This window comes from Armigeres subalbatus, chromosome 2 (genome assembly GCF_024139115.2).
Source record: "Armigeres subalbatus isolate Guangzhou_Male chromosome 2, GZ_Asu_2, whole genome shotgun sequence".
Taxonomy (NCBI): domain Eukaryota; kingdom Metazoa; phylum Arthropoda; class Insecta; order Diptera; family Culicidae; genus Armigeres; species Armigeres subalbatus.
Window position 1 is genome coordinate 450,085,505 of NC_085140.1, and position 25,200 is coordinate 450,110,704.

Sequence of the window (25,200 nt, forward strand, 5' to 3'; positions counted from 1 at the left end):
CTAGTCAGTTACTGAGTAAAATAATATTGGCGTAACTTTCTTGATACAGTAATATCCCGATTTTATCACCTCCCATGTACATTCTGAGATGATGAAATAGGAAGTTTGACAAAATCCGACATTTTTGTCTACTTTTTATTTTGTTTCACAAATATGAATCAGTTTATGCCTTGGGAAGACAAAATTCGTGATTGGAACCCATAATTTCTTGTCGAAATAATTTACAAAATTATTAACAGGTACTCAGGTTGTTTGCGGTATTGTTCACAAAAAATAATAATAAAATAATTCTTTTGGAACTTCCTTCAGAAATTTCTCTAGAAAGGTATTTAGGAATTCCTCCGGAAGTTTCTTCAAGAATACCTACGAAAGTTCACTCGGCTATTTTTCCTGAAGTTCCTTAAAAAAATCCTCTGAAAGTTCCTTCAGAATTTCATCCGAAGGCTCATTCAGCAAATCCTCCGGAAGTTCCTTAAGCAATTTCTTCGGAAGTTCCTACAGCAGTTACTCCGGTAGTTCCTCCGGAAGTCACTTCAGGAATTCCTGAAGAAACTTCAGTAGCAATTTCTGAAGGAACTTTCGGAAGAATTCCTGAAGGAACTGCCAGAAGAACTCCTGAAGGAATTTCCGTAGAAATTCTGGAAGGAACCTCCGTAGGGGTTCTTTAAGGAACTTCCGAAGGCATTGCTGAAGGAACTTTAAGAGGAATTGCTCACGGATTTTCTGGAGGAATTCCTGAAAGACTTTTCGGAAGTACTCTTTCAAGAACTTCCGGAGTCATTCTTGAAGGAATTTCTGGGGGAATTCCAGAACGAACATCCGAAGCAAATCCTGGAGGAACTTCCGGAGGAATTCCTGGAGGAACTTCCGGAGGAATTCCTGGAAGAACTTCCGGAGGAGTTCCTGGAGGAACTTCCAGGGGAGTTCCTGGAGGAACTTCCAGGGGAGTTCCTGGAGGAACTTCCAGGGGAGTTCCTGGAGGAACTTCCAGGGGAGTTCCTGGAGGAACTTCCAGGGGAGTTCCTGGAGGAACTTCCAGGGGAGTTCCTGGAGGAACTTCCGGAGGAATTCCTGGAGGAACTTCCGGAGGAACTTCCGGAGCAATACCTGGGGGAAGTTCCGGAAAATTTCTACGCCGCCGCATCGCATCCACCGGTCGCCAACGATGTGACGCCACCACCGCTGGCTATTTGCTTATCACGGCGCCGCCGATTAAATTTTATTCGGCGCACAAGTCTACCCCGAAACCTGACCAATAAGGTTCAAAATTATATTAGAGGCAACCTATGATTGTTTTTTTCTCGTTCTGGTTTCGAAAAGTCGAAAAGTGCGTACAACTAACAGCTTTGGTAACGAACTTCAACTTATGAAACAAACTTCAAAACCGCTGCCTTTGACTTCCGGATTTTTCCGCTGCCTTCGACTTCCGGAGGAGTAGAATCATGAATTCGGTGGAGAAATGGTATACAATCAACAGCCGACAGTCGATGCTGAAGTAAAAATAAAAATCATTTCCATTTCTCATTGCAAATCAAAATAATTCCGAAAAAATGCCGAAGAAAGTGCGAAGAATCTCTCGAAGAAAAAATAGAAGAAACTCAACTAAAGTGAGTTTCAAAGAATTTGCTGTGGAAATTTCGGCCAGCAAAAAAAAACCGTTCCCGAAGTAAATTTTGAAATATTTCTCAGGGGAATTTCCAAGAATTTTCCTGATGCAATGCTGAAGCAATTGCTGAGAATATTCTATTTGCTGAAAAAAATTTAACAATTTCCTGGGGAATTTCCGATTAAGATGCCCAGGGAATATTTTTCCGAAGAATTTGCCGGGAAATCCCGAAGAGTTCCCCGAGGAAATTCCGAAGATTTTCTCGAAGAAATATCTAATTTTCCAATTTCCCAAGAATTTCTCGGAGGAATTGAGAATAATTTGCCTAGTAACTTCTGAAGAGTTTACAGAGAGGCTTCCGAAGAATTTTGCGATGAAGTTTGCAAAAAATACAAGGAATTCCCTTGACAAAATTGAGGCACTGCATATTTTATCAAGTTCCAAAAAACAAAATCCTGGATATTTTTTTTTAAATGCTATAAAATATTGGAACAAAGTTTATATTATTTTTCCGTATAAATAACTGAATATTATATTATAATTATTTAATTATATTATACATCGTTATTTGGGAGAAATACTCGCCCTTTCCTGTTGATGCCGCTTGTCAGCCGGCGCACACCTTCTTCAGTCATGATTTTGGCTAACTGTTTCCACCAATTCTTCATTTGACCAATGTCACTGATAACTGCTTCTTTTGTCTTCAGTTTCTGGTTAATTATTGCCCAAAATTTCTCTACTAGATGGAACTGAGGACAATTTGATGGATTCAGATTATATGGGATGAACTGGACTCCACTATTGTTGTACCTTTGTAGCACTTCCTTGCTACAATGGCAGCTGAGTAAATCTAGCCAAAACATAAATGGGTCATCATGGATAAACTAAATCCGGTTTTTGACGCAGATGAATTTTGCAAATTGAAAAAAAAATTTTTCGTTTGTTTGTTGAATATTTTGAATCTACGTTAGTTTCAAACTGTGAAAAAATAGACAGGAAAGAACGGTTTACTAACCCTTTTGTTACCGACAGGGTACCCGGGTACCTTTTTCGTTTTCAAGTGAAATTTTTTTAGGGTTCTAAACATCGCAGGAAATTGAAACTCCGTGACATCTTCAAACTCGGTAAAATTAAGGTTTGGGTGGTATGAAAATGAAAATCCAGTAAGGGGGGGCTTGGGGAGGGGCTTCTGAATATTTTAACCCCGTAACGTACCGACAGGGTACCCGGGTACCCACGTTTTGGTATGACCATAACTTCGTCAATTTTAAGCCGATTTGGACGATTCTGTTTGCTATGGATTAAGAAATTCATCCTCTATCCGATCCATGTCACATAGGACCGATCCGGATTGCCTGGTTACCGGAAATCCGGATTTGCTAGACCATGTCTCAAAAATAGAGAAGTTGATCTTATAGAATCCAAATGATGATTTATTGTATCCTGAGTAACCAGTTTCGCAGAAAACTCTAGGATTATGACTTCCCAACGTATTAGGACCACGTGATCATATGGACTCGGAACGGACATCCCGGAATAGGTTCCCGTGGGCCCTAAAGTGGCCGCAAATTCATTCCTGGCAATATGGGTATCAAAATTCTTGAAATTGTTTCGGGAACATGTTATGCATATAGTTGAAACCAAAGGATGGATATGAACCGAAACGGTCATTCTGGAACAGGTTCCCGGAGGGTCAGAAGGGGCCAAAAACTCATTTAGAATAAACCCTGGCAATATGGGTATCAAAATTCTTGGAATTGTTCCGGAAACATATTTTCCATGCAGTTGAGACCATAGGATGGATATGAACCGGAACGGTCATTCTGGAACAGGTTCCCGGAGGGTCCGTAGGGGCCAAAAATTCATTTGGAATAAACCCTAGCAATATGGGTATCAAAATTCTTGGAATTGTTCCGGAAACATATTTTCCATGTAGTTGAGACCATAGGATGGATTTCAGCTGGAATGGTCATTCTTGAACAGGTTCCCGAAGGGCCCGTTGTGGCCAAAAACTCATTTAGAATAAACCCTAGCTTTTTGGGTATAAGGATTCTTGGGAGTGTCCCCGAATCATGTTATTCATGTAGTTCAGACCATAGGATGGATATGAACCGGAACGGTCATTCTGGAACAGGTTCCCGGAGGGCCCGTAGGGGCCAAAAACTCATTTAGAATAAACCCTGGCAATATGGGTATCAAAATTCTTGGAATTGTTCCGGAAACATATTTTCCATGTAGTTGAGACCATAGGATGGATATGAACCGGAACGGTCATTCTGGAACAGGTTCCTGGAGGGCCCGAAGAGCCCGTTGTGGCCAAAAACTCATTTAGAATAAACCCTAGCTATATTGGCATCAAAATTCTTGGAAATGGTCCGGAAACATATTTTCCATGCAGTTGAGACCATAGGATGGATATGAACCGGAACGGTCATTCTGGAACAGGTTCCCGGAGGGCCCGTAGGGGCCAAAAACTCATTTAGAATAAACCCTGGCAATATGGGTATCAAAATTCTTGGAATTGTTCCGGAAACATGTTTTCCTTGTAGTTGAGACCATAGGATGGATATGAACCAGAATGCTCATTCTGGAACAGGTTCCCGAAGGGCCCGTTGGGGCCAAAAACTCATTTAGAATAAACCCTGGCAATATGGGTATCAAAATTCTTGGAATTGTTCCGGAAACATATTTTCCATGTAGTTGAGACCATAGGATGGATATGAACCAGAATGGTCATTCTGGAACAGGTTCCCGAAGGGCCCGTTGTGGCCAAAAATTCATTTAGAATAAACCCTAGCTATATGGGTATCAACATTCTTGGAATTGTTCCGGAAACATGTTATTCATGTAGTTCAGACCATAGGATGGATATGAACCGGAACGGTCATTCTGGAACAGGTTCCCGGAGGGCCCGTAGTGGCCAAAAACTCATTTAGAATAAACCCTGGCAATATGGGTATCAACATTCTTGGAATTGTTCCGGAAACATATTTTCCATGTAGTTGAGACCATAGGATGGATATGAACCGGAATGGTCATTCTGGAACAGGTTCCTGGAGGGCCCGAAGGGCCCGTAGTGGCCAAAAACTCATTTAGAATAAACCCTAGCTGTATGGGCATCAAAATTCTTGGAAATGGTCCGGAAACATATTTTCCATGTAGTTGAGACCATAAGATGGATATCAGTGGCCAGTAGTGCTTGAGCTTGAGCTTGATTGACTGCTCGTAGTTGCTACTCCATTATGACCAGATCAGCTGTTCTTGCACAGGGAACCAACAGATGTTTGCTTGGGACTAGCACACATCTTCAATGTACAAGTACTGGTGATCTCATTTGTTAAGTCATACTGGCGCCTGCCACGTCAGAATGCAAGTCAATGTAGGGAAGGGGGAGGAAATGATGATGCAATCACTCGCCCACTGCAAGCCGAATATACCTCTGCACTTGCCACGAGTTCATGCGGAATTTGTTGGAATTTTTGGATTAGGTTCGAGAGGTAGAGAAGTCCGTCTTGGTTAACGAGCTGTCAATGTGATAGATAGGAGAAGGCAATTTATGGAATTTCTAATTGGATGTAGGAAACGAGCTCTATATTTCATTTCCAATTCTAGCAGATTACTGTTAGAATACTGAAGTTGAAAATATAGGAATAGTAATGGAAACGGTGCGGAAGTCCATTTCCAGTTCTAGCGATTGCTAGAACATGAGAAATATAGAGAAAGATACAAAGTAGGATAATGGAACGGACCTGGGATTGAACCCACGACCTCCTGGGTATGAGGCAGAAGCAGTAGCCATATGACTACCAAGCCCGATCAGGATGGATATCAGTGGCCAGTAGTGGCCAAAAACTCATTTAGTATAAACCCTGGCAATATTAGTATCAAAATTCTTGGAATTTTTCCGGAAACATGTTTTTCATGTAGTTGAGACCATAGGATGGATATCAACCGGAACGGTCATTCTGGAACAAGTTCCCGGAAGGCAAGTAGGGGCCAAAAACTCATTTAGAATAAACCCTGGCAATATGGGTATCAAAACTCTTGGAATTGTTTCGGAAATATGTTATCCATAAAGTTGAAACCATAGGATGGATATCTACCAGAACAGTCATCTTAGAACAAGTTCCCGAAAGGCCTTTAGTGGCCACAAACTCATTTAAAAGACACCCTGGCATCAAAATTCTTGGAATATTTTCGGAAACATGTTTTTCCAAGAAGATGGGACTGATGTTGGCTGAATGACTGTTAGGCCGAATGGTTATTGGGTCGAATAAGAAGTGAGCAGTGAGAAGTGGATAGTAAAAAGTGAAAAGTAATATGAGAAAAGTTACACAGTGTTGGCCCGATTTTGTCACTCGCGCTTTTGTCTACCTCCGACTTTATCACATTTTCGACCCGACTTTATCACGTCCCGCTTTTGTCACGTATTTGACCCATATTGTCACCACAAAACATTTTGAAAATGTGAGTCGTTTTTTTTTTTTTTGTAAATTATTCAGCAAACACCAATGATACTTACAGCGCCTGTGGTTCATTATAAATCATTTCTGAGTACCTGTCAAGAATTTTTAAGTTTTTTTGACAAGAAATAACGGAAAAAGAAGATAGCAAGTGTTTCTTCTAAATGAGGGTCCCCAAGGAAACCTGTTTGAGAATGACCGGTCCATTGTCAAACCATCTTATGGCCTAATAACCCAAAAGATCATGCTTCCGAGACAATTTCATGAATTTTGATACCCATATTGCCAGGGTTTCTCCAGAATGAGTTTGTGGCTACTTTAGGCCCCACGGGAACCTGTTCCAGGATGACCGGTCCGTTGTCAAACCATCCAATGGTCCAATTACTTATCAAACCATGCTTCCGAAACAATTTCATGAATTTTGATACCCATATTGCCAGGCCACTTTAGGCCCCACGGGAACCTGTTCCAGGATGACCGGTCCGTTGTCAAACCATCCTATGGTCCAATTACTTATCGGATCATGCTTCCGATACAATTTCATGAATTTTGATACCCATATTGCCAGGGTTTCTTCAGAATAAGTTTGTGGCCACTTAAGGCCCCACGGGAACCTGTTTCCGGAATAACCGTTCCGGGATTAATTCATAAGATGGTCCTGTAACGTAGTTAAGTTATATTCTTTAAATTTCCAACGAAGTTTATTAGTCATGACGCAAGAAATCTTGATTTGGTTGAATATATATCTTCAATTTACACATACTTTGGGACTTGGCCCAGTTAATCCGGAATTCCGGTTACCAGGTAATCCGAATCGGTTCTCTGTAACATGTATCGAATGGCGGGTAAGTTCCTGCATCCGTAGCAACCAAAATCGTCAAAATCGGTGAAAAACTGACAATGTTATGATCATTTTAAGTCCGTGGGTACCCGGGTACCCTGTCGGTAACGTAAGGGTGTTTTTTTTGTCGGTAACAAAAGGGCTAATTATAAAACGCTGTGAAAAACTTGCATATTCGACCACTTGGAACGCTACTATCTCTAAAATGAAGTGCCCCGTTTTTAAATGATCTAGCCTTTATGTGCCAAGAATACAGAATTGTATGATTTGTTTTGTGGGCTTTTGGTTTAAAATGAATGCTGAATCTTGTATCATAAAGGTAAACCAGTGTTATCTTTAAAATAAATGCAATCCATAAACTGAATAAGGTCTGATTCAACCAACATTCGATGCCATTCGGTGGCCTTCTTCTCCGTTTACAATCAATCAGCCGCTCCTTCTGCCACGCTGCTGGCAACGCAAAATTCCAGTTTTACCCAACCACAAACCCCAACCGTTACCACGGAAAACGACTTCTGACGCAGCTTCCTCCGCGCTGCACACCGACCGCCGAGCAGCTCTCATCCATATCCCCATGGCACAGTGACATCTGCCAGGCGTACGGCAGCCCAGGCCCAGACTCGCGTGCAATAAATAATCCGCCGACAACGTTGCCATTGGCATTGATGTGAGTGGCCCGGCGGCGTCGAGCCCCAGATTGTGCTTGCAGTTGGCTCGATCGAGGTTATTCCGGCCGTAAACCAGGTAGCTCGATCACTCGATTCCGATGGGGTGACTCCGTCACTAAGGGGTCATAAAATTAATGCAAACGGATTATGCGACGATCGTCGGGTGAAGATGCCCGGCGGAGCGAGGTTTTAATATTCTTGGCGCTTAATGCGGTCGCTTAATGTAACGAGGATTACCGGGAATTCTGACGCGACTGCATGCTGGCTGCAACTGATTAGCCGTGGTTGGGAACAAAAGTGCGTGTATGTGAATCGAACAAGCGTTGAGCAGGGCTAAGAGTTGGTCGCCTTTCCTTAACTTTTGATCATTTGGGTGAATGCATACGCTTCTTGTGGTACCAGCCCTGTTAGTTGGTATTCAGATCAAATCGGAAGCGTTTATCGCCTCGAAGGGGACAGTTACATGAGCTGTTACAGTTTGTTGGGAAGAAACGAGTTTGGAAAAGAATTATTATAGCCGGAGGCAACTCTGTTAGGGCGATCATGGGTAGCGGTAACGGTGAATCGTTTAGGATGGGATGTGATCATCACTTATCGGATTTCCCGGTAATACCACCTGTAGTTTAGTCTAGATGCTCTTTTTAATAAAAGTAAATACTAATATTAAAGACTCCCTAACACATCTTTAAGAACTAAATAGTATGAATATGACAAATTGATGACCTGGAATGAGAAAATCGTTCAATCAGCAATTTCAAAATGAAAGTTCATAGTACATAGTACCTTCCCAAACTTATCAAGTCCGACTACGAAAAACTTAGCCGCCGTTATCCCAGTTTCCCGCTGTGTCCGTTGAATCATCAACCGATAATATCGTTGCAACTGCGCGTTTTCCTCATACCACGGTAACTCGTAAATGGCTCGTCCTACTGCTTGCGCTTCTCGGGTCAACTCCGTTCCCAGATAAGAATATCCGAAGGTTTCGATCAAAGATAACCAGAAAAGGATCATCACATTAAAAAGGTTATAATTGATGTTCTGAAAATCAGTTTCATACTACATCGTGCTTTTTCGAAAAATGATTTTTTAATATTTACCGTTGATACATAGAACATTGTCAAACACCAAAAAAGAATACAGGATAGAAATTGCATCGCCACCGGGATGTTGATGATGTTCTCCAGCAGATCCGTCACTCTGAAAAAAAAAAATCCTCAATTTAACAGAAGTAATCAATCCATCACTACCGGCTCTTACTGACTCTAACGCTTTGCGATGAAGTTCCACAATTTCCTTCATCATGGTCAGCTTCCGCTCGGTGCCGCCACCTGCTGCCCCATCCAAAGAGGGTAGATGGGCCAATTTGCGGACCCCAACGGCCACCAATCGGTAGGATAATGAGCTATATTTGACCATGATGAGCAGAGTCGAAACCTTGATCACCGACATGTACGAACAGACGGCATAAGCCGACAGCGAGAGAACCATAAACAAGTGGTAATGTGCAAAGTTTGTGCGAATCGACAGCCCGTAGAATCTGAACGAAAAACACGAAAAAGATCAATGTCAGTCGAGTTCGCCGTTCGTTCAATGGTTTTTTTTCTTCATTTTACTCTTGTTCCATGGGAAGCTCGAATTGTAGTTGTTCCGACTCATTGCCGGCTCCGAAGTAACGCACATAGTTCGTTACCGTCGCCGGAATGCAGAAAACGAACGGTCCGAAGCAGCAGTAGATGAAATAAAACTTGCAAAACCTGTCGATTTTGGAATTTTGCACGCAAATCAATTCGAAGCATTGGTCCTTGCGCCGGAGGCGCTGCTCATCGTGAGTAACTGCGAGAGAAAACGAAACATTGAAAGCGCTCTAATCAAAATTCCAAACCCACCGAAGCTCACCTTGTAGGAAGATTTCGCCCATCACGTGTACCAGCCGCTTCAGCAGTGGCAGTTTCAGCATCAGCAAACCGACCGCCACGAACAAGTTTCCCTCGAACAGCAGTTCCGCCGTTCCCTTGATAATGGCGTCCAGCTGCGAGCTGCCCATCCCGAGGACGGCCTTCGGGAAAAGTATTACGAAAGTGCCCCACCCGATCGCCAACCAGAATCGATAGACGCGCCCCCGAGGGCCAATCAGTCCGATCCGTTCTATCCAGCGCAGCTGAAAGGGCATGATTTGTAGCTCCGGGGGTAGACTTCGGTTGAGCGACAGCTCCATTCTGGTGCGTTGCCAGCGAATGATTGCCGGCCGTGTAAGGACGACAGAATGTTGAAGCAAAAAAAATAAAAAATGATGTCAACCGATGGCAGTGATTTACTTGAGAGCCATGCATATTTGAAGAGGAATTAATTGTAAATGCGGAAAACGGTCCCCGGACGATGTGTTGACACTACACGCAGTGAATTTTTCATTCAAGGGGCATTTTAATTATTCACTCGATAATGTATAAATATTGATTTTGGTTGGGGATAGATATATGCAAAATAATTGTACCAATTGGTAATTATAACATCTAACATATCTATTTCACGAAAAGGATTCCATTATTGATTCTAATTATCCAGCACTATTCCAACCTAGCCAAGATATTATGAAGTCTATGAAGTAGTGTTTTTCTGGATCAATATGAGACCTTCGATAGATGATGAATATTAAATTAATTACACTTTCAAGGCGCGTAGCTGACCATGAAAAATGTAAAAACCAAGCAATAAAAGAAGCTAGCCATGTTATTTTTGTCCGTATCTGCAAAGGACAAAGACAGTTTTGCAATAAATTTCATCTGTGGTAAGTATAGTCACATATTTGTGGCGTTCTTTTCGAACTGCGATCATCGGCATGTTTCAGATTCAAAACTAGATTCTTAGGATCGATGTTTTTTCTCGGACCGGCATTGTGCATCCATTGGATTGGATGGTATTGGAAGAAGTCGTCCGTAGAGCTTTGTTTACATTATTTGGCGGCTATCCAAATTTTGACACGCACTCCTGAGCAGCTACCGATGTTTTTTTACAGCTTTCGCTAATGTTGGGGGATCTTAACACTCTCTTTCCCACGATTTTTTTTTTCAAAAATATCAATAGGAACGAATCACCTATGAAAAAAATGTTAGAACAAAAGTTATTCAGCATAGTTAAAATTAGTGGAAAACGAAAAAATTTGATTGAAAATCAATAGTTACTTGATTGTTTTCAATAGTTTCACTATTTTTACACAAAATTGATTATACTTGCAGTCTAATGAAACTATAAAGTTGTGCAAAATACTGAAATAATTCGATGAATGTTGGAAGGTGCAAAATTTGATGGAGCTCTACAGCTACCATTTCTACGTCACGGCGGATACCGTTTTAGCTGATGGCGGTATGAATCGACGTTGATGTTGTCATAAACTTTTTGTAATTGTTTTCTGGAATCTCCCGAGAATATCTAATAAATATCTTCGAAATATTCTTCTGAATTTCTCCGGAAACATCCCAAATATTCTGAGACAATTCTATTTTTCCAATAAAAGCCAATTTCAAATTACCTCCACTTTGATTCGGCCGTTGATTCGGCTGAAATACCTCGACCCCTGGGATAAAGTTGCTTTCGATTTCATTGCCAGAATTTGACATCTTCCTCGCACGTATTCCTAGCGGTCAACTGATCGAGTCCACTAGCATTAGTTTGTCAAACTACAGGTTGGCTTGTATGACGTTAGAAAATCGGTATTCTGAAGAAGCGACTCCTATAGGCCCTCATCGACGTCCCATGTTTGAAGAGAGCGTCCGCTGCATGGCTTGGTGGACGAGTTCATGCGGCATACAGAAATACTAATTCCTTGAATTATTTTCTCATAAATTCTACGACAATTGCGAGAGCCAACTTATTCGTGGAGCATCATCTTGGAACATCTGCTGTGCTCCATTCATCATACCAATGACACAGTTGCATTATTATATCGTTTATGGTCCCTCACACTTTCTGAAGCGGTGTATAAAGTTTCACCGTTTTTCGCAGAACGAACGTGAGCTCGAAGCGCATGCACCGCAATTGTTTGAAGAGGAACCACTTCGTTCGTATGTAACTTTTCCTCTACACTCTAATTTTCATCTACTCAGTGACTGAGTAAAATAGTATTGCCTTCTCTTTTCTTCCCACGGAAGTTTTGAGTAGTCCCGCTTTTGACGGAAATTGAGTAAAATTTCTATGCGCAGAAGTGCCCTTTTTTAATACTGGCCTAACATTTGCCCGGTTTTGAACAAACATTGGGTGAATTTTTCAGACCGGTTCACACGTGCAGCAGATTTTCGGTTTTTGTTTTCGATTTTTTAAATAGTTAGAGGCTTAAAAAATATGTCGGAATTACTTCTAATGGCGTTGCTACTTAAAACGGCGTAGAATTCTCCCCTTGAAGAAAACTCGAAATAGAGTCGAAACGTCGGGAAAAATCTAAAACATTCGTTTTGATTATCCAAGACTGCAACGCCATTAGAAGTAGTTCCGATATACCAACATCAGTCGAACCCTCTTCATCAATATTAAAAAATATGGGTTCTTCGGGAAAGTTAACCTTAAATAAGCCAAAGAACCGACTGAGACAATAAAACGAGATATAATTTTTGACGGGAAAGGTCAATTGTGGCTCTTCATCTATGATAGCACCGCCTACGCAGTCTTTAATTGCTCCTTCAGAGCCAGTCCCATCCATCCATTGAAAAGAGGCTTCGGAGCCTCTTGAAAGGAGGCTTCCGAGCCTCTTGAAAGGAGGCTTCCGAGCCTCTTGAAATGAGGCTTCCGAGCCTCTTGAAAGGAGGCTTCCGAGCCTCTTGAAAGGAGGCTCGCAAGGCCTCTTGGAAGGCAGCTGTCAAGGCCTCTCGAAAGGAGGCTTCCGAGCCTCTTGAAAGGAGGCTTCCGAGCCTCTTGAAAGGAGGCTTCCGAGCCTCTTGAAAGGAGGCTTCCGAGCCTCTTGAAAGGAGGCTTCAGAACCTCTTGAAAGGAGGCTTCCGAGCCTCTTGAAAGGAGGCTTCCGAGCCTCTTGAAAGGAGGCTTGAGGCCTCTTGAAAGGAGGCTTCCAGGCCTCTTGAAGGAGGCTTCTGAGCCTCTTGAAAGGAGGCTTGAGGCCTCTTGAAGGAGGCTCTGAGCCTCTTGAAAGGAGGCTTGAGCCTCTTGAAAGGAGGCTTCTGAGCCTCTTGAAAGGAGGCTTCCAGGCCTCTTGAAAGGAGGCCTGAGCCTCTTGAAAGGAGGCTTCCAGGCCTCTTGAAAGGAGGCTTCCAGACCTTTGTAAGGAGGCTTCCTGAGCCTCTTGAAAGAAGGTTTCCGAGCCTATTTAAAGGAAACTTCCGAGCCTCTTGGAAGGAGGCTTCCGAGCCTCTTGAAAGGAGGCTCTGAGCCTCTTGAAAGGAGGCCTGAGCCTCTTGAAGGGAGGCTTGAGGCCTCTTGAAAGGAGGCTTCCGAGCCCCTTGAAAAGAGACTTCCGAGCCTCTGGAAAGGAGGCTTCCGAGCCTCTTGAAAGGAGGCTTCCGAGCCTCTTGAAAGGAGGCTTCCGAGTCTCTTGAAAGGAGGCTTCCGAGTCTCTTGAAAGGAGGCTTCCGAGTCTCTTGAAAGGAGGCTTCCGAGCCTCTTAAAAGGAGGCTTCCGAACCTTTTGTAAGGAGGCTTCCGAGCCTCTTGAAAGGAGGCTTCCGAGCCTCTTGAAAGGAGGCTTCCGAGCCTCTTGAAAGGAGGCTTCCGAGCCTCTTGAAAGGAGGCTTCCGAGCCTCTTGAAAGGAGCGAGTCTCTTGAACGAGTGGGGCTGCCTATCCGAATCTGTTTTATTCGCACTTGTATGCAAGTTCAATAAACTTGTTTTTATGGCCTGTTATTATTTAAAAAAAAATGTCTCTTTTATCGTTGTTCGTTATCTATTGAGAGCGATTTTTGCAATCCCTGCTTCTCAGTCTACCACCTCGTATCACATTATGGCATAAAGGAAAATGGAGGTTGGGGTGAAGTCCGCGATCAGAGATGGATGGTGATGGCTGCCGTACACGCCTGTTCTAGCTTGTCCATTGGACGGTGCTGACGATCGACCGACTAATGATGGTGTTATCGGTGGAAGCGGAGACGTAGACATTTGCTGGGCTAACTAAATAACAATCTTATATCAACATAAAAAACGTAGTCTAACAATTTAATTTTGTGTTACTGTATTCAAATGCTTGTCAGTTGACTCAACAGTTGAACAGAATTCGTTAGTTGAGTCGAAGTTGTAGCTCAATCATGATTGTAGTGGATTTAGATCAAAATTTCATGAATTAATAGTATCGTAGCACTTAAAAACTTCGCTGCTAAAGAGTGATGAACTCTGATTCCAACAAGAAAAATCACTTTAATAAAGATAAAAAAAACTACGCTGCTAATTTATTTGCTGAGCCAATGTTTTTATCATTGATTTTAATTTTTATTTCCTATTTTTATGATTCTTCTTATTATTTTTTTCATTTTGTGTAACACATATTACAAAGTTTGCTCATTACAATTTGATGAACACATCTTTCAGGACCAGATAGTACGAGTACGACATTTGCACCACCTGATAACAAAAAGAAACCAATTTGGTTAGAAAACAAAAACCAAAACTCACCTTCGCACTAACCCGACCAAACTTCCCAATTCCCACGATGAAAAACTTCGCTGCGGTAATTCCTGTTTCACACTGCGTTCTCTGTATTATCAATCGATAGTAACGCTGCAACTCGAGGCTGTCCTGGTACCACGGTAGGCCATAGACAGCATCGCCCACTGACTTTGCTTCGGCAGTCAACTCCGATGCCAAATACGCGTAGCCGTACGTTTCGATCATTGACAAACCGAACGGGATCATCACGTTGAATAGATTTAGGTTGATGTTCTGCATTGGGAGATTTGTCTGTCACTTGAAATGTGTTGATAACTTTTGGGTACTTACCGTAGAAATGTAGAACATCACCAGACACCAGAACAGAATACAAGTGAGGAATTGCATCGCCAGCGGGATGCTCACCATGTCTTCTACCAAGGCGGTTAACCTAAGAAAACGATCAAAAAATGTACTAATCATGATCTGAGTAAAATAACCTAACTCACCGGAATGCCTTCTCGTGCAACTGGACGATCCTCCTGATATCGTTAATTGTTACAATCTCTTTTTGCTCCAATTGTCTAATCTGTGTCTTAACCAGACTGTGACTGGTTGAGCTGTACCGAATCGCACTCAGCAGAGTTGTGACTTTGATTACCGAAATGTACGAGCAAATGTAGTAAGCCGATAGGGACACTGCCATGAAGATATGATAGTGGACGAAGTTCGTTCGAACGTGTAGACCGTAGAATCTGTTAAAAGTTAAGGAAAATGACACTTGGATCATGTTGTGAGATTTTAATTCGAAACAATCCTTCTTACTCTTGTTCCATCGCGAGCTCGAACTGCAGTTGCTTGTGTGCGTCTCCACTGACATTCGTATCGCTTTGGACATAGCTGAAGTAACGCACGTAGCTGGTGGCCATGGCTGGAACGCAATAGATCAGAGGCCCGACGGAACAATACGCAAAGTAGAACTTTGCAAATTTGTTGACTTTGATGTTCTGCACTCGGATCAAATCGTGGCTTTCACTGTCGCATTTGTTATCGGTCACTAAGTGGATTGAAAGCTTCTATGAAAACCGATTATTCAATTCCATGGTATGTACTTTACCTTGTCCGATGATATCGCCAATGAGAAGAACCATTCGTTTGAACGAAGATAATTTCAGCACCAGCAGTCCCACCGAAGCGTACAGATTCACTTGAAACAACAGTTCGGATAGCCCTTTTATGATAATGTCGAACTGGGTGCTTCCCATGCCTAGCACAATTTTGGGTAACAAAATTACAAATGTTCCCCATCCGAATGCCAGCAGGAATCGATAGAAGTGATTCTTGAGCCCAATCAGTCCAATAATCGTCATCAGCCGAAGCTGGAACGACATTACCCGGAGGTCGGAAGGCAAGCCTTGGTTGAACGATTGTTCCATTTCGATTGTGGATGTTTGCTGCCGAGGAGGTTTTATATCTCTTATGGGAAAAAACTGGTGGGCAATTGTGCACAGCGATTACCCATTGGAAGTGGTAAGTTTCAATTAGTGATGAGGCATACAGTGGAGCAGCAACGGTGGCTGGCGACATTTCTGGCGCCGGTATGTTCACATTGAGTTCGGAGGACCTCTTGGAAAATTTATTTAAAATACCAAACAGAAGATTAGTCTTTGCTCATATTTGTACACGGTAATATTGGCTAGTTAGAGAAGTCAAGAAATCTTCACAAGATTTCCCAGAAAAACTCTCAGAAGATTTTGCTGAGGAAATTTAAAAAAAATGTAAGACGAAACTCTAGTAAAATCCGCATTCGCGAAGGAATTATCGGAGTATCCGGGAGGAATTGCTAAAAAATCTTTTAAGCAACAGGAGGAATTTATGATATGAAATATAAATTACAACATGTATCTGTCACTTCAAGTAACATTTCCGGTTTTATGCCAGTCTTGAAAAGCAATATTAAATATACGACCCCTATAAAATCAGTGTAAAATCCGAGTGTTACTGGGAACGGTCATGTGGAGTTGTTTAAAATATCATTACTGTCAATCTTTCAACCAAAAAAGTTCTAAAAAGATTCGATGTCTCCAGAGGGGCTCCAACCCAGTCAACCCTGAAAGTCATTACCCAGAATGGGACACTACCCCGAGATCCATTACCCAAAAGGCCATTATTCCGAACTAGTTAGATTAATTATTCCGAACTAGTTATTTCCGAACCATTATTCAAACTAGTTTTTTCCACCATTATTTTTAACACCCACATATATCGATCAATCGTAGCCGGGGTTCTCCAAAATCGCACCAAGCGCCAACAAAAAAATCCCATTTTTCTGCTCAAGCTTTCGTTTATCACTCTTGAAAGGAGGCTTCCGAGCCTCTTGAAAGGAGGCTTCCGAGCCTCTTGAAAGGAGACTTCCAATCCTCTTGAAAGGAGGCTTCCGAGCCTCTTAAAAGGAGGCTTCCGAGCCTCTTGAAAGGAGGCTTCCGAGCCTCTTGAAAGGAGGCTTCCGAGCCTCTTGAAAGGAGGCTTCGAGGCCTCTTGAAAGGAGGCCTGAGCCTCTTGAAAGGAGCTTCCGAGCCTCTTGAAAGGAGGCTTCGAGCCTCTTGAAAGGAGGCTTCTGAGGCCTCTTGAAAGGAGGCTTCTGAGCCTCTTGAAAGGAGGCTTGAGGCCTCTTGAAAGGAGGCTTGAGCCTCTTGAAGGAGGCTTCCGAGCCTCTTGAAGGAGGCTTCCGAGCCTCTTGAAAGGAGGCTTGAGCTCTTGAAAGGAGGCTTCTGAGCCTCTTGAAAGGAGGCTTCTGAGCCTCTTGAAAGGAGGCTTCTGAGCCTCTTGAAAGGAGGCTTCCTGAGCCTCTTGAAAGGAGGCTTCCCAGCCTCTTGAAAGGAGGCTTCTGAACCTCTTGAAAGGAGGCTTGAACCTCTTGAAAGGAGGCTTCTGGGCCTCTTGAAAGGAGGCTTTCGAGCCTCTTGAAAGAGGCTTTCGAGCCTCTTGAAAGGAGAGGCTTTCGAGGCCTCTTGAAAGGAGGCTGAGGCCTCTTGAAAGAAGGCTTTCGAGCCTCTTGAAAGGAGGCTTTCGAGCCTCTTGAAAGGAGGCTTTCGAGCCTCTTGAAAGGAGGCTTTCGAGCCTCTTGAAAGGAGGCTTTCGAGCCTCTTGAAAGGAGGCTTCCGAGCCTTTTGAAAGGAGGCTTCCGAGCCTCTTGAAAGGAGGCTTCCGAGCCTCTTGAAAGGAGGCTTCTGAGCCTCTCGAAAGCAGCCTTCCGGCTTCCGAGCCTCTCGAAAACAGGCTTCCGGCTTCCGAGCATCTCGAAAGGAGGTTTCCGAGCTTTAAAAAAAAATTCCGATCCTCTTGAAAGAAGGCTTCCGAAAAACGTAGAAAGATGCTTCTAATCCTCTTGCAACGAAGCAACCGAGCTTTTCTGAAAAAAAAAGCCTACATGCCTCTCAACTCTCAAACGGAGGCTTCCAAACCTTTAGATTCTAGGTTTTAGTTCAAAAGTTTGTTTATAATATATTATTCAACATTTTGTTTAGATCAGATAGATTGCATTGAAGATTTTTTAAATTTGCTCATTCGACGTTTTGTCCATTTGATCTTTTGTTCCGCAGCTCTTCATACGCTGTTCTGGTTGAGGAGAGCAGGGTTTAATTAGCTTTGATTTACTGATCGGTGTACAAAACAAAGTTTTGAAATAAAAAATACACAATTATCAAAACTTTATCAATAAGCTCCGATTGGAATTGTAATACGCCAGGTTGAGCACCGCCGCCTTAGAAAATCCCCCAAATGTTCCTCCAGGAACTCGTAAGGATATTCCTCCGGGTATTCATCCGGACATTTCTTCAGGAAATCCCTCAAGAAACTCTTTTGAACATGCCTCTGGATATTGCTTCAGGAATTCTGCTGGATATTTCTTCAGGAATTTCTCTAAATTTTCTTCAGGAATATCTCCGGATATTCTGTGAGTATTCTTTCGCATATTTCTTCAGAAATTCTTCCGGATATTTTTTCAGGAATTACTCCGGATATTCCTCCAGATATTCCTTCGAATATGCCTCCTGGAATTCAACTGGATATTCCACCAAGAATTTGTCCTCGAATTTGTTCTCCAGAAGTTCCTTCAGATGTTCTCCAGAAGTTCCTTCAGATATTTCTCCAGGAATTTCGAAATTTCTACAGAAATTCTTCCGGCTATTTCTCCAGCAATTCTTCCAAATTTTCTTTCCGATATTCGTCCAGAAACTCCTCCGAATAATCGACCAGGAATTCCTCCGGATATTTCTCCAGGAATTCCACTGACTATTCCTCCAGGAATTCATCCGGACATTCCTCCAGAAGTTCGTCCGGATATTCCTCCAGAAATGCCTCCGGAAATTCTCTCAGATGTTTATTGTTTAATTCCTCCAAATATTTCTTCATGAATTCCTCCAGATAATACTTCAGGAATCCTCTCGGATACTTTTTCAGGAATTCTCTCAATATTCCTTCAGAAATTCTTCCAATTATTCCTCCTTCAAATATTCCTCCAGGAATTCCTCCGGATATTTCTCAGATTTTTCTCTAAGAGAAATATCCGAAGAAACATCTGAAGATGTATCCAGTCGAATTTCTGGAGGAATATCCGAAGTATTTCTTGGACAAATATCTGGACGAATTCCTGGAGGAATATCCGAAGGAATATCTGGAGGAATATCCGGAGGCACTCATGGAGGAATATCAAGAAGAATTCCTGGAGGAATACTCGAAGAAATTCTTCGACGAATATCCGGACGAATTCATGTGGAAGTACACAGGATTCTGTTTTACAGGGTTTTTTTTTCGTGTGACTTCAATTTGTCACCAAAGTCTTTGCAACATGTTTTAAAAAACCTGAATAATTCAAAGATAAATCACATTGTAATTAATATGCGTTAAACATTTAGGATGAGAGCAAAATTGAGAAAATGTAAATCGTGTAAAAACAGAATCCAGTATATTCGAAGAAATATTTGGAGGAATTTCCAGAAGAATTCCTGGAGGCATATCCGAAGAAATATCCAGAGAAATTTCAGTCGAATATTCGGAGGAGCTCCTGGAGGAATATTTGAAGGAATATCTGGAGGAATATTTGAAGAAATATCTGAAGGAATATTTGAAGGAATATCTGGAAGAATTCTTAGAGAAATGTCCAAAGAATTCCTGGAGAAATATCTGGAACTTTTGGAGGAATATCCGAAGGAATTCTTGGACGAACATCCTGACGAATTTCTGGAGGAATATCCGAAGGAATATTCGGAGGAATTCTTGGAGGAATATCCTAGAGAATTCCTGGAGGCATATGCGAAGGCACAGGAGTATCCTGGAGGAGTATTCCAAGGAATATCTGGAGAAATATTCGAACACCCAACCAGAGAATGTATGATTATATGACAATTTTGCATGAAATCCATGCACAGATTGCATTAGGCTGAGGCCTATGCACAGATTGCATTAAGTCAATATAGCAAGCCATTGCATTAGGTCTCTGGTCACGAGAAAAAAGAACTAGGTATGTGTTTGTGTCTACATAGAATCTGTTTTCAAACAAATCCAGTTTAAATACTCAACGAGTCTTACACGATGAACATTGTCGAAGGACTATCGGCTCGAAAAAATGGTACGGATCTACGATCAAAATTCTCGTAAAAAATGTGTAAATTACTCAACTATTGATTAATTCGTAAAACAAGTGTTGATCATTCACATGGATTCAAAATAACCCTCTATTGATCAACATTTTTCCATAGAAATTGAATATAAGCTTGAAATCATGACTTATTCGGGGCACTGGCTAATTCGAGGTAGTGGCATTTGGAGTGGTGATTCATTGGGGGTAATGGCGTTCGGGTAGTGGAATTATGGGTGGTGTCGAAGAGCCCTCCAGAGGCCTCCATACAAATGCTAGCTTGCATGTATAGGTTTATTTAGTTAATAGAAGCTATAGAATATGTAGAACAGGTAGGTCATAAAAAGTGAATGTCAAGCTCCATCTGGTAGAAGGGCAAAATGTCGCAAGAGAGAATTCTCTTCGTCGACTTCCCCTCTTTTGAAAGAAAGTGACAAGCAGAGAATTTCTTTATATTTCATCACATCAGAATGCAAGTTCGTTTTTTCTACATCGTTCTGAAGTAGTTACTTACTTACTTATGGATCCTGTACACCTCCGGTGGTGCAAAGGGCCGACTTGAAAGATCTCCATCCTGAGCGATGCCCGGCTATCGCTTTAACCTGTTGCCAGGTTAGATTTCGGTCGACTTCTTTTATTTCTTTATTGAGGCTTCTCCGCCATGAGCCTCTGGGTCTGCCTCTGCTGCGATGTCCCGCTGGGTTCCAGTCTAATGCTTGCTTACAGATTTCGTTTCCGCCCTACGTAGAGTGTGGCCGACCCAGCCCCACTTCCGATCCCGAATTTCTGTTGTTATCGGCCTCTGGTGACAACGACGATGGAGCTCGTTGTTTGAGATCCAGTTGTGAGGCCACCAGGCCCGAATTATATACCGCAGGCATCTGTTAATGAACACCTGCAGCCGTTGAGTGTTCTCCACTGATACACACCATGTTTCGCTAGCGTATAACAGCACAGATTTCACGTTAGAGTTGAAAATTCGTATTTTGGTGCGTTCACTTATCTGCCTGTTTTCCAGATATTTCTTAAACTCGCAAAGGCAGCCCTTGCTTTCTTTATCCGTGCGCCTATGTCGATCTTGGTACCGCCGTCTGACGCCATTTGGCTACCAAGATATTGGAAGCTTTCAACATTCTCCACTGGTTGCCCGGCTACTGTGAAACTGGAAGGAGTCACCGTGTTTACATCCAACGATTTGGTTTTGTTGACGTTGATGACTAAACCTGCCGAAGAGGAGCGATCGGCAAGGTCGTTGAGCTCTGCATATCAGAGCGCCGTTGCGCGAGTAGTGCAACGTCATCCGCCAATTCGAAGTCGTTTAGGTGCTCCATGGTTATAGGCTGCCATAACAGCCCGCGGGTTGGTTCACGGTCAATCGCATCTACCAGAATCTCATCGATTACGATGAGGAACAGTAACGGTGATAGAATACATCCTTGCCTCACACCAGCTACGACCCGGATAGGGTCGGACAGGACCCCATTGTGCAGCACTCTACACGAAAAGGCCTCGTACTGTGCTTCGATGAGGCCGATGATTTTCTCAGGAACCCCCTTGCGTCTCAGGGCGCCCCACATATTCTCGTGATTGAGACGGTCGAAAGCTTTTTCGTAGTCAATGAATACCAAGTAAAGGGACTCTTGGAATTCGTTGACGTGCTCCAGAATGATGTGGAGCGTGACAATATGGTCCACACAGGATCTTCCGACACGGAATCCGGCCTGCTGCCGCCGGAGAGTCGCATCGATCTTCTCCTGAATCCGGGCTAGGATAATTTTGCATAGAACTTTGAGAACGGTACACAGCAACATAATGCCTCGCCAGTTATCGCATACAGTCAGGTCATCCTTTTTGGGCACCTTCACTAAGATACCTTACATCCAGTCGACCAAAAAAGTTGTGGTGTCCCAGATATTACGAAATAAACGATGCAGTAGTTGAGCGGATGTCATGGGGTCAGCTTTGAGCATCTCGGCTGATATGCGGTCGACCCCTGGGGCTTTATTCGATTTCATGCTTTGGATGGCTGTTTGAATCTCTAGCAGTGATGGAGCTTCGGTATTGACACGTGTTATACGTCGGATCCTAGGCAGATCATGCCGAGGTGGTGATGGCCTAGTTGGCACTTGAAAAAGTTGTTCGAAGTGCTCGAACCAGCGTTTCAGCTGGTCAGTTGGGTCGGTCAATAACTGATCATTCGCGTCTTTCACAGGCATCGTTGCATTCATCTTCGCCCCGCTTAAGCGTCGTGAGATATCGTAGAGGAGGCGAATGTCCCCGGTTGCGGCGGCTCTCTCTCCTTCGTCGGCCAGAGAGTCTGCCCACGCTCGCTTGTCCCGTCGACATGAGCGTTTTACTTCCTTCTCAAGAGCCGTGTATCGTTGACGGGCTAAGACTTTGGCTCCTCTGGTTTTCAATCGCTCTATCGCGGCTTTGGCTTCTCTTCGCTCCTCTATCTTCCTCCAGGTCTCATCGGTGATCCATTGTTTTCTCTGGGTGCGTAGTTCGCCCAGATTGTTCTCGCTGGTGGCGATGAAGGCATTCTTGATGGCGGTCCATTGGTCTTCCACGCTGCCACCTTCCGGAATATCTGCAGCACGCGTCTCCAGTTCTTCAACGAAGGACCGTTTCACCGTGGCATCTTCCAGTCGGCGTGTGTTGAATTGTCGTCCAACTCTTTCCTCCTGCCGACGAATCCGCGCAATGCGCAGGCGTATTTCGCCGATGAGGAGGTGATGATCAGACGCGATATCGGCACTACGTTTATTCCGTACATCAAGAAGGCTCCGTTTCCATTTTCGGCTGATGCAGATGTGGTCGATTTGATTTTCTGTAAAGCCGTCACGGGAGACCCACGTGACCTTGTGAACAGGTCGATGAGGGAAGAGCGATCCCCCGATCACCATGTCGTTATTACCACAAAATTCTGCGAACAGCTCTCCGTTTTCGCTCATTTCTCCGAGACCATGGCGTCCCATAATGCGCTCATGGTTCGAGTTGTCGGATCCGATCTTCGCATTGAAGTCGCCCAAACAGATCTTGATATCACCCTTCGGAATTCTATCTACGACGGCATTGAGTTGACTATAGAAGTTCTCTTTGTCTTGCAGATCGGCAGCATCGGTTGGCGCATAACATTGGATTATAGTAAGGTTTCGGACCCGTGTTCTAAATCTGGCAACGATTATCCTTTCACTTATAGCACTTAGTGGGAAGCCAACTCCGCGATGCCGGGGAGCGTGTTCACCTCGTAAACCAGAGTATAGCAAAACTTGTCCCGACGGCGTTCTGTGTTCTCCAAAGTTTGGCCAACGGACTTCACTCAGTCCCAGGATCTTAAGCTTCATGCGGCGTGCCTCATTGGCAAGTTGTGCCAATTTACCCTGCTGGGCTAGGGTTAAAACGTTCCATGTTCCTATTCGTGTCCGTTGTCGTCGCCGTAAAATCATTCCGTATTCTTTCATTATCGGATTCTCGAACAAATTGATGTTTCGGGAACAGTAGGTTGTTGGCCCAAGGTTCCCTATCCACCGGGATGGGGCTGCCATCTTAGGTATAGCTTCCGGGGAATAGCATTTCATACTCAGCCGCTGGATGCCAGAACAGACGCTGTTGGAGCCGCACCTCCTTGGTGGACAGACGCTCGATCAGTCGGGTCAAATTTGTTTAAAGTCCCACCCAACACCAGGACTAGGCTAGTGCGCTTTGAGCGGCACACGGTCGCTTTGATAGGGCCTGCTTGGGGACACATGCAGGCTTTCGTAGAAGTTCAACAGAGCCCACTGTCGAACCCCACCACATCCTAGGCAGACCCCACAGTACGCACCCTCTCACTCTAGCTGATGTCAGAAGGACAACAGTGCCCAGGCTGCACTACCAGCTAAGTACGCAACCCTTAGCTGGCGGTCAATTGTCATCGGAAGACTCGTGGAAGCGTGAGTATTGGAACTTGTGAGGACCAGAGCTTTGTTAGGCGCCCCTTCCCGGATGTCAACTCACCATTTCGCAGCCCTCTGAAGTAGTTAACTACAAACAAATCCGTTGCTTGTCACTTTTATTCAAAAGAAAGGAAGTCGACGAAGAGAATCCTCTCTTGCGACATTCGCCCTTAACCGGTGTTGAAACTTAGTCTGTAGATTAAAAAACACCTTAATAAAGATTAAAAAAAAAAAAACATTCGCCCTTATTCCAGATAGTGCTTGATGTATGATGCTTATTTATGGTATCTCCATATCCTTTTCCGCATTCCGCTTTTAGGCAATGGACTGCTCTCCTGAAAATTCACAAACGTCGAACTCTCAGATCAAAAAATCACAATCTTGTGACCAAATAATTTCGGAATTTTTCCAATCATTCAAAACCTTGCATTCACTAGGCGATTTCTATAGCAATGAACTGCAATTGCGACCAATAAGCTTCCTACGAACCAATGTAGTGAATGACTGGATTGGTACTTATATTTGATTTATTTTATACTAAATTATTCTTAATATTTTTCACCGTTGCTTCATTATTCATGATTATATTTTTTCAACATTCATAAATGAAGCACCGGTGCAAATATCACCTGAACTAAGTGCACGCTTGCTCACTTATTTAATCGCATTTTCCAATAGCAATCTAATAGCTCAGACCTATTGCTAACGATGATTGTCCCTTTGCATGTTTGATGCGCCACCAATTTCTGATATTGACCTGCAATCTGTTTCCATCAAAGGTGGTTCGTATTCAGTTGAAGTAGCCACACGTATGAACAGGTGTGCAACGTTTCAGCCAGCTAGGGAAAAGAAGAAAAAAAATAGTTCACTTTCTTCGAGACGGGCGGCGCGGCAAGCATCTAATCACCATCACGCCACACGTGTCGTTCGTTTGCCGATGATTGGCTTGCGAAAAGCATATTTTTTTTCCTTATGCCCGGAAAGCCGTGCCAGGGAAAAATGATTCGTACGATCACCTTCTTGAAGCTTCTTCGGCGCGCTGTTGTTGCTACGGGGTGTGAAAACTGCCAGCCAGCTGCCCAAATGGGTGCAAGGAAAAGTTGATCCCATATATCACCGTGTTCTTTTTTGTTGTGTACGTTCGTGCGTGTGTGTGTATGTGTGTCTGTATGTATGCTCATGGCACTCACTCGCGTACGGGCAATTACTCGCGGTTTGATTAACCTTTCCGTCCCCAACGTCTGTTTTTAAGGGCTTTCAAGAATCTAAACTGCTGTAAAAATCGCATTTCTTGACCGATTCTTTCGCAACAAGTTGCATTCCATCCGGATGGATCCCAATTTTCCAAGCTATCCACAGTACGGTTCCAGAATTATTCCAGATTCCGTTGGGGTCAGTTGTCCCCGGAATATGTGGCCATTTACAATTTTAAGTCAAAACAGGTCGTGCGACACCTCAAACTTCATGATT

At 43.3% G+C, this 25,200-nt stretch overlaps 3 protein-coding genes across 5 annotated transcripts in view; 1 reads left to right on the plus strand and 2 right to left on the minus strand.

Moving 5' to 3' along the window:
* LOC134213731 (klarsicht protein) overlaps nucleotides 1–25,200 on the plus strand; it is a 780,975-nt gene that overhangs the window by 327,493 nt on the left and 428,282 nt on the right. The gene's annotated exons all lie outside the window — the stretch shown is intronic.
* LOC134218188 (odorant receptor 45b-like) lies at nucleotides 8,242–9,793 on the minus strand. The gene is made up of 6 exons (XM_062697096.1): nucleotides 9,475–9,793; nucleotides 9,192–9,411; nucleotides 8,840–9,115; nucleotides 8,676–8,775; nucleotides 8,362–8,616; nucleotides 8,242–8,301 (listed from the first exon to the last, which is right to left on the minus strand). Exons 1-6 carry the CDS (start codon nucleotides 9,791–9,793, stop codon nucleotides 8,242–8,244), a joined length of 1,230 nt encoding a protein of 409 aa, XP_062553080.1.
* On the minus strand, nucleotides 14,071–15,590 carry LOC134218189 (uncharacterized). Its single transcript, XM_062697097.1, has 6 exons — nucleotides 15,272–15,590; nucleotides 14,980–15,211; nucleotides 14,664–14,909; nucleotides 14,506–14,605; nucleotides 14,194–14,448; nucleotides 14,071–14,130 (listed from the first exon to the last, which is right to left on the minus strand). The coding sequence occupies exons 1-6, from the start codon at nucleotides 15,588–15,590 to the stop codon at nucleotides 14,071–14,073; spliced, it is 1,212 nt and encodes a 403-aa protein (XP_062553081.1).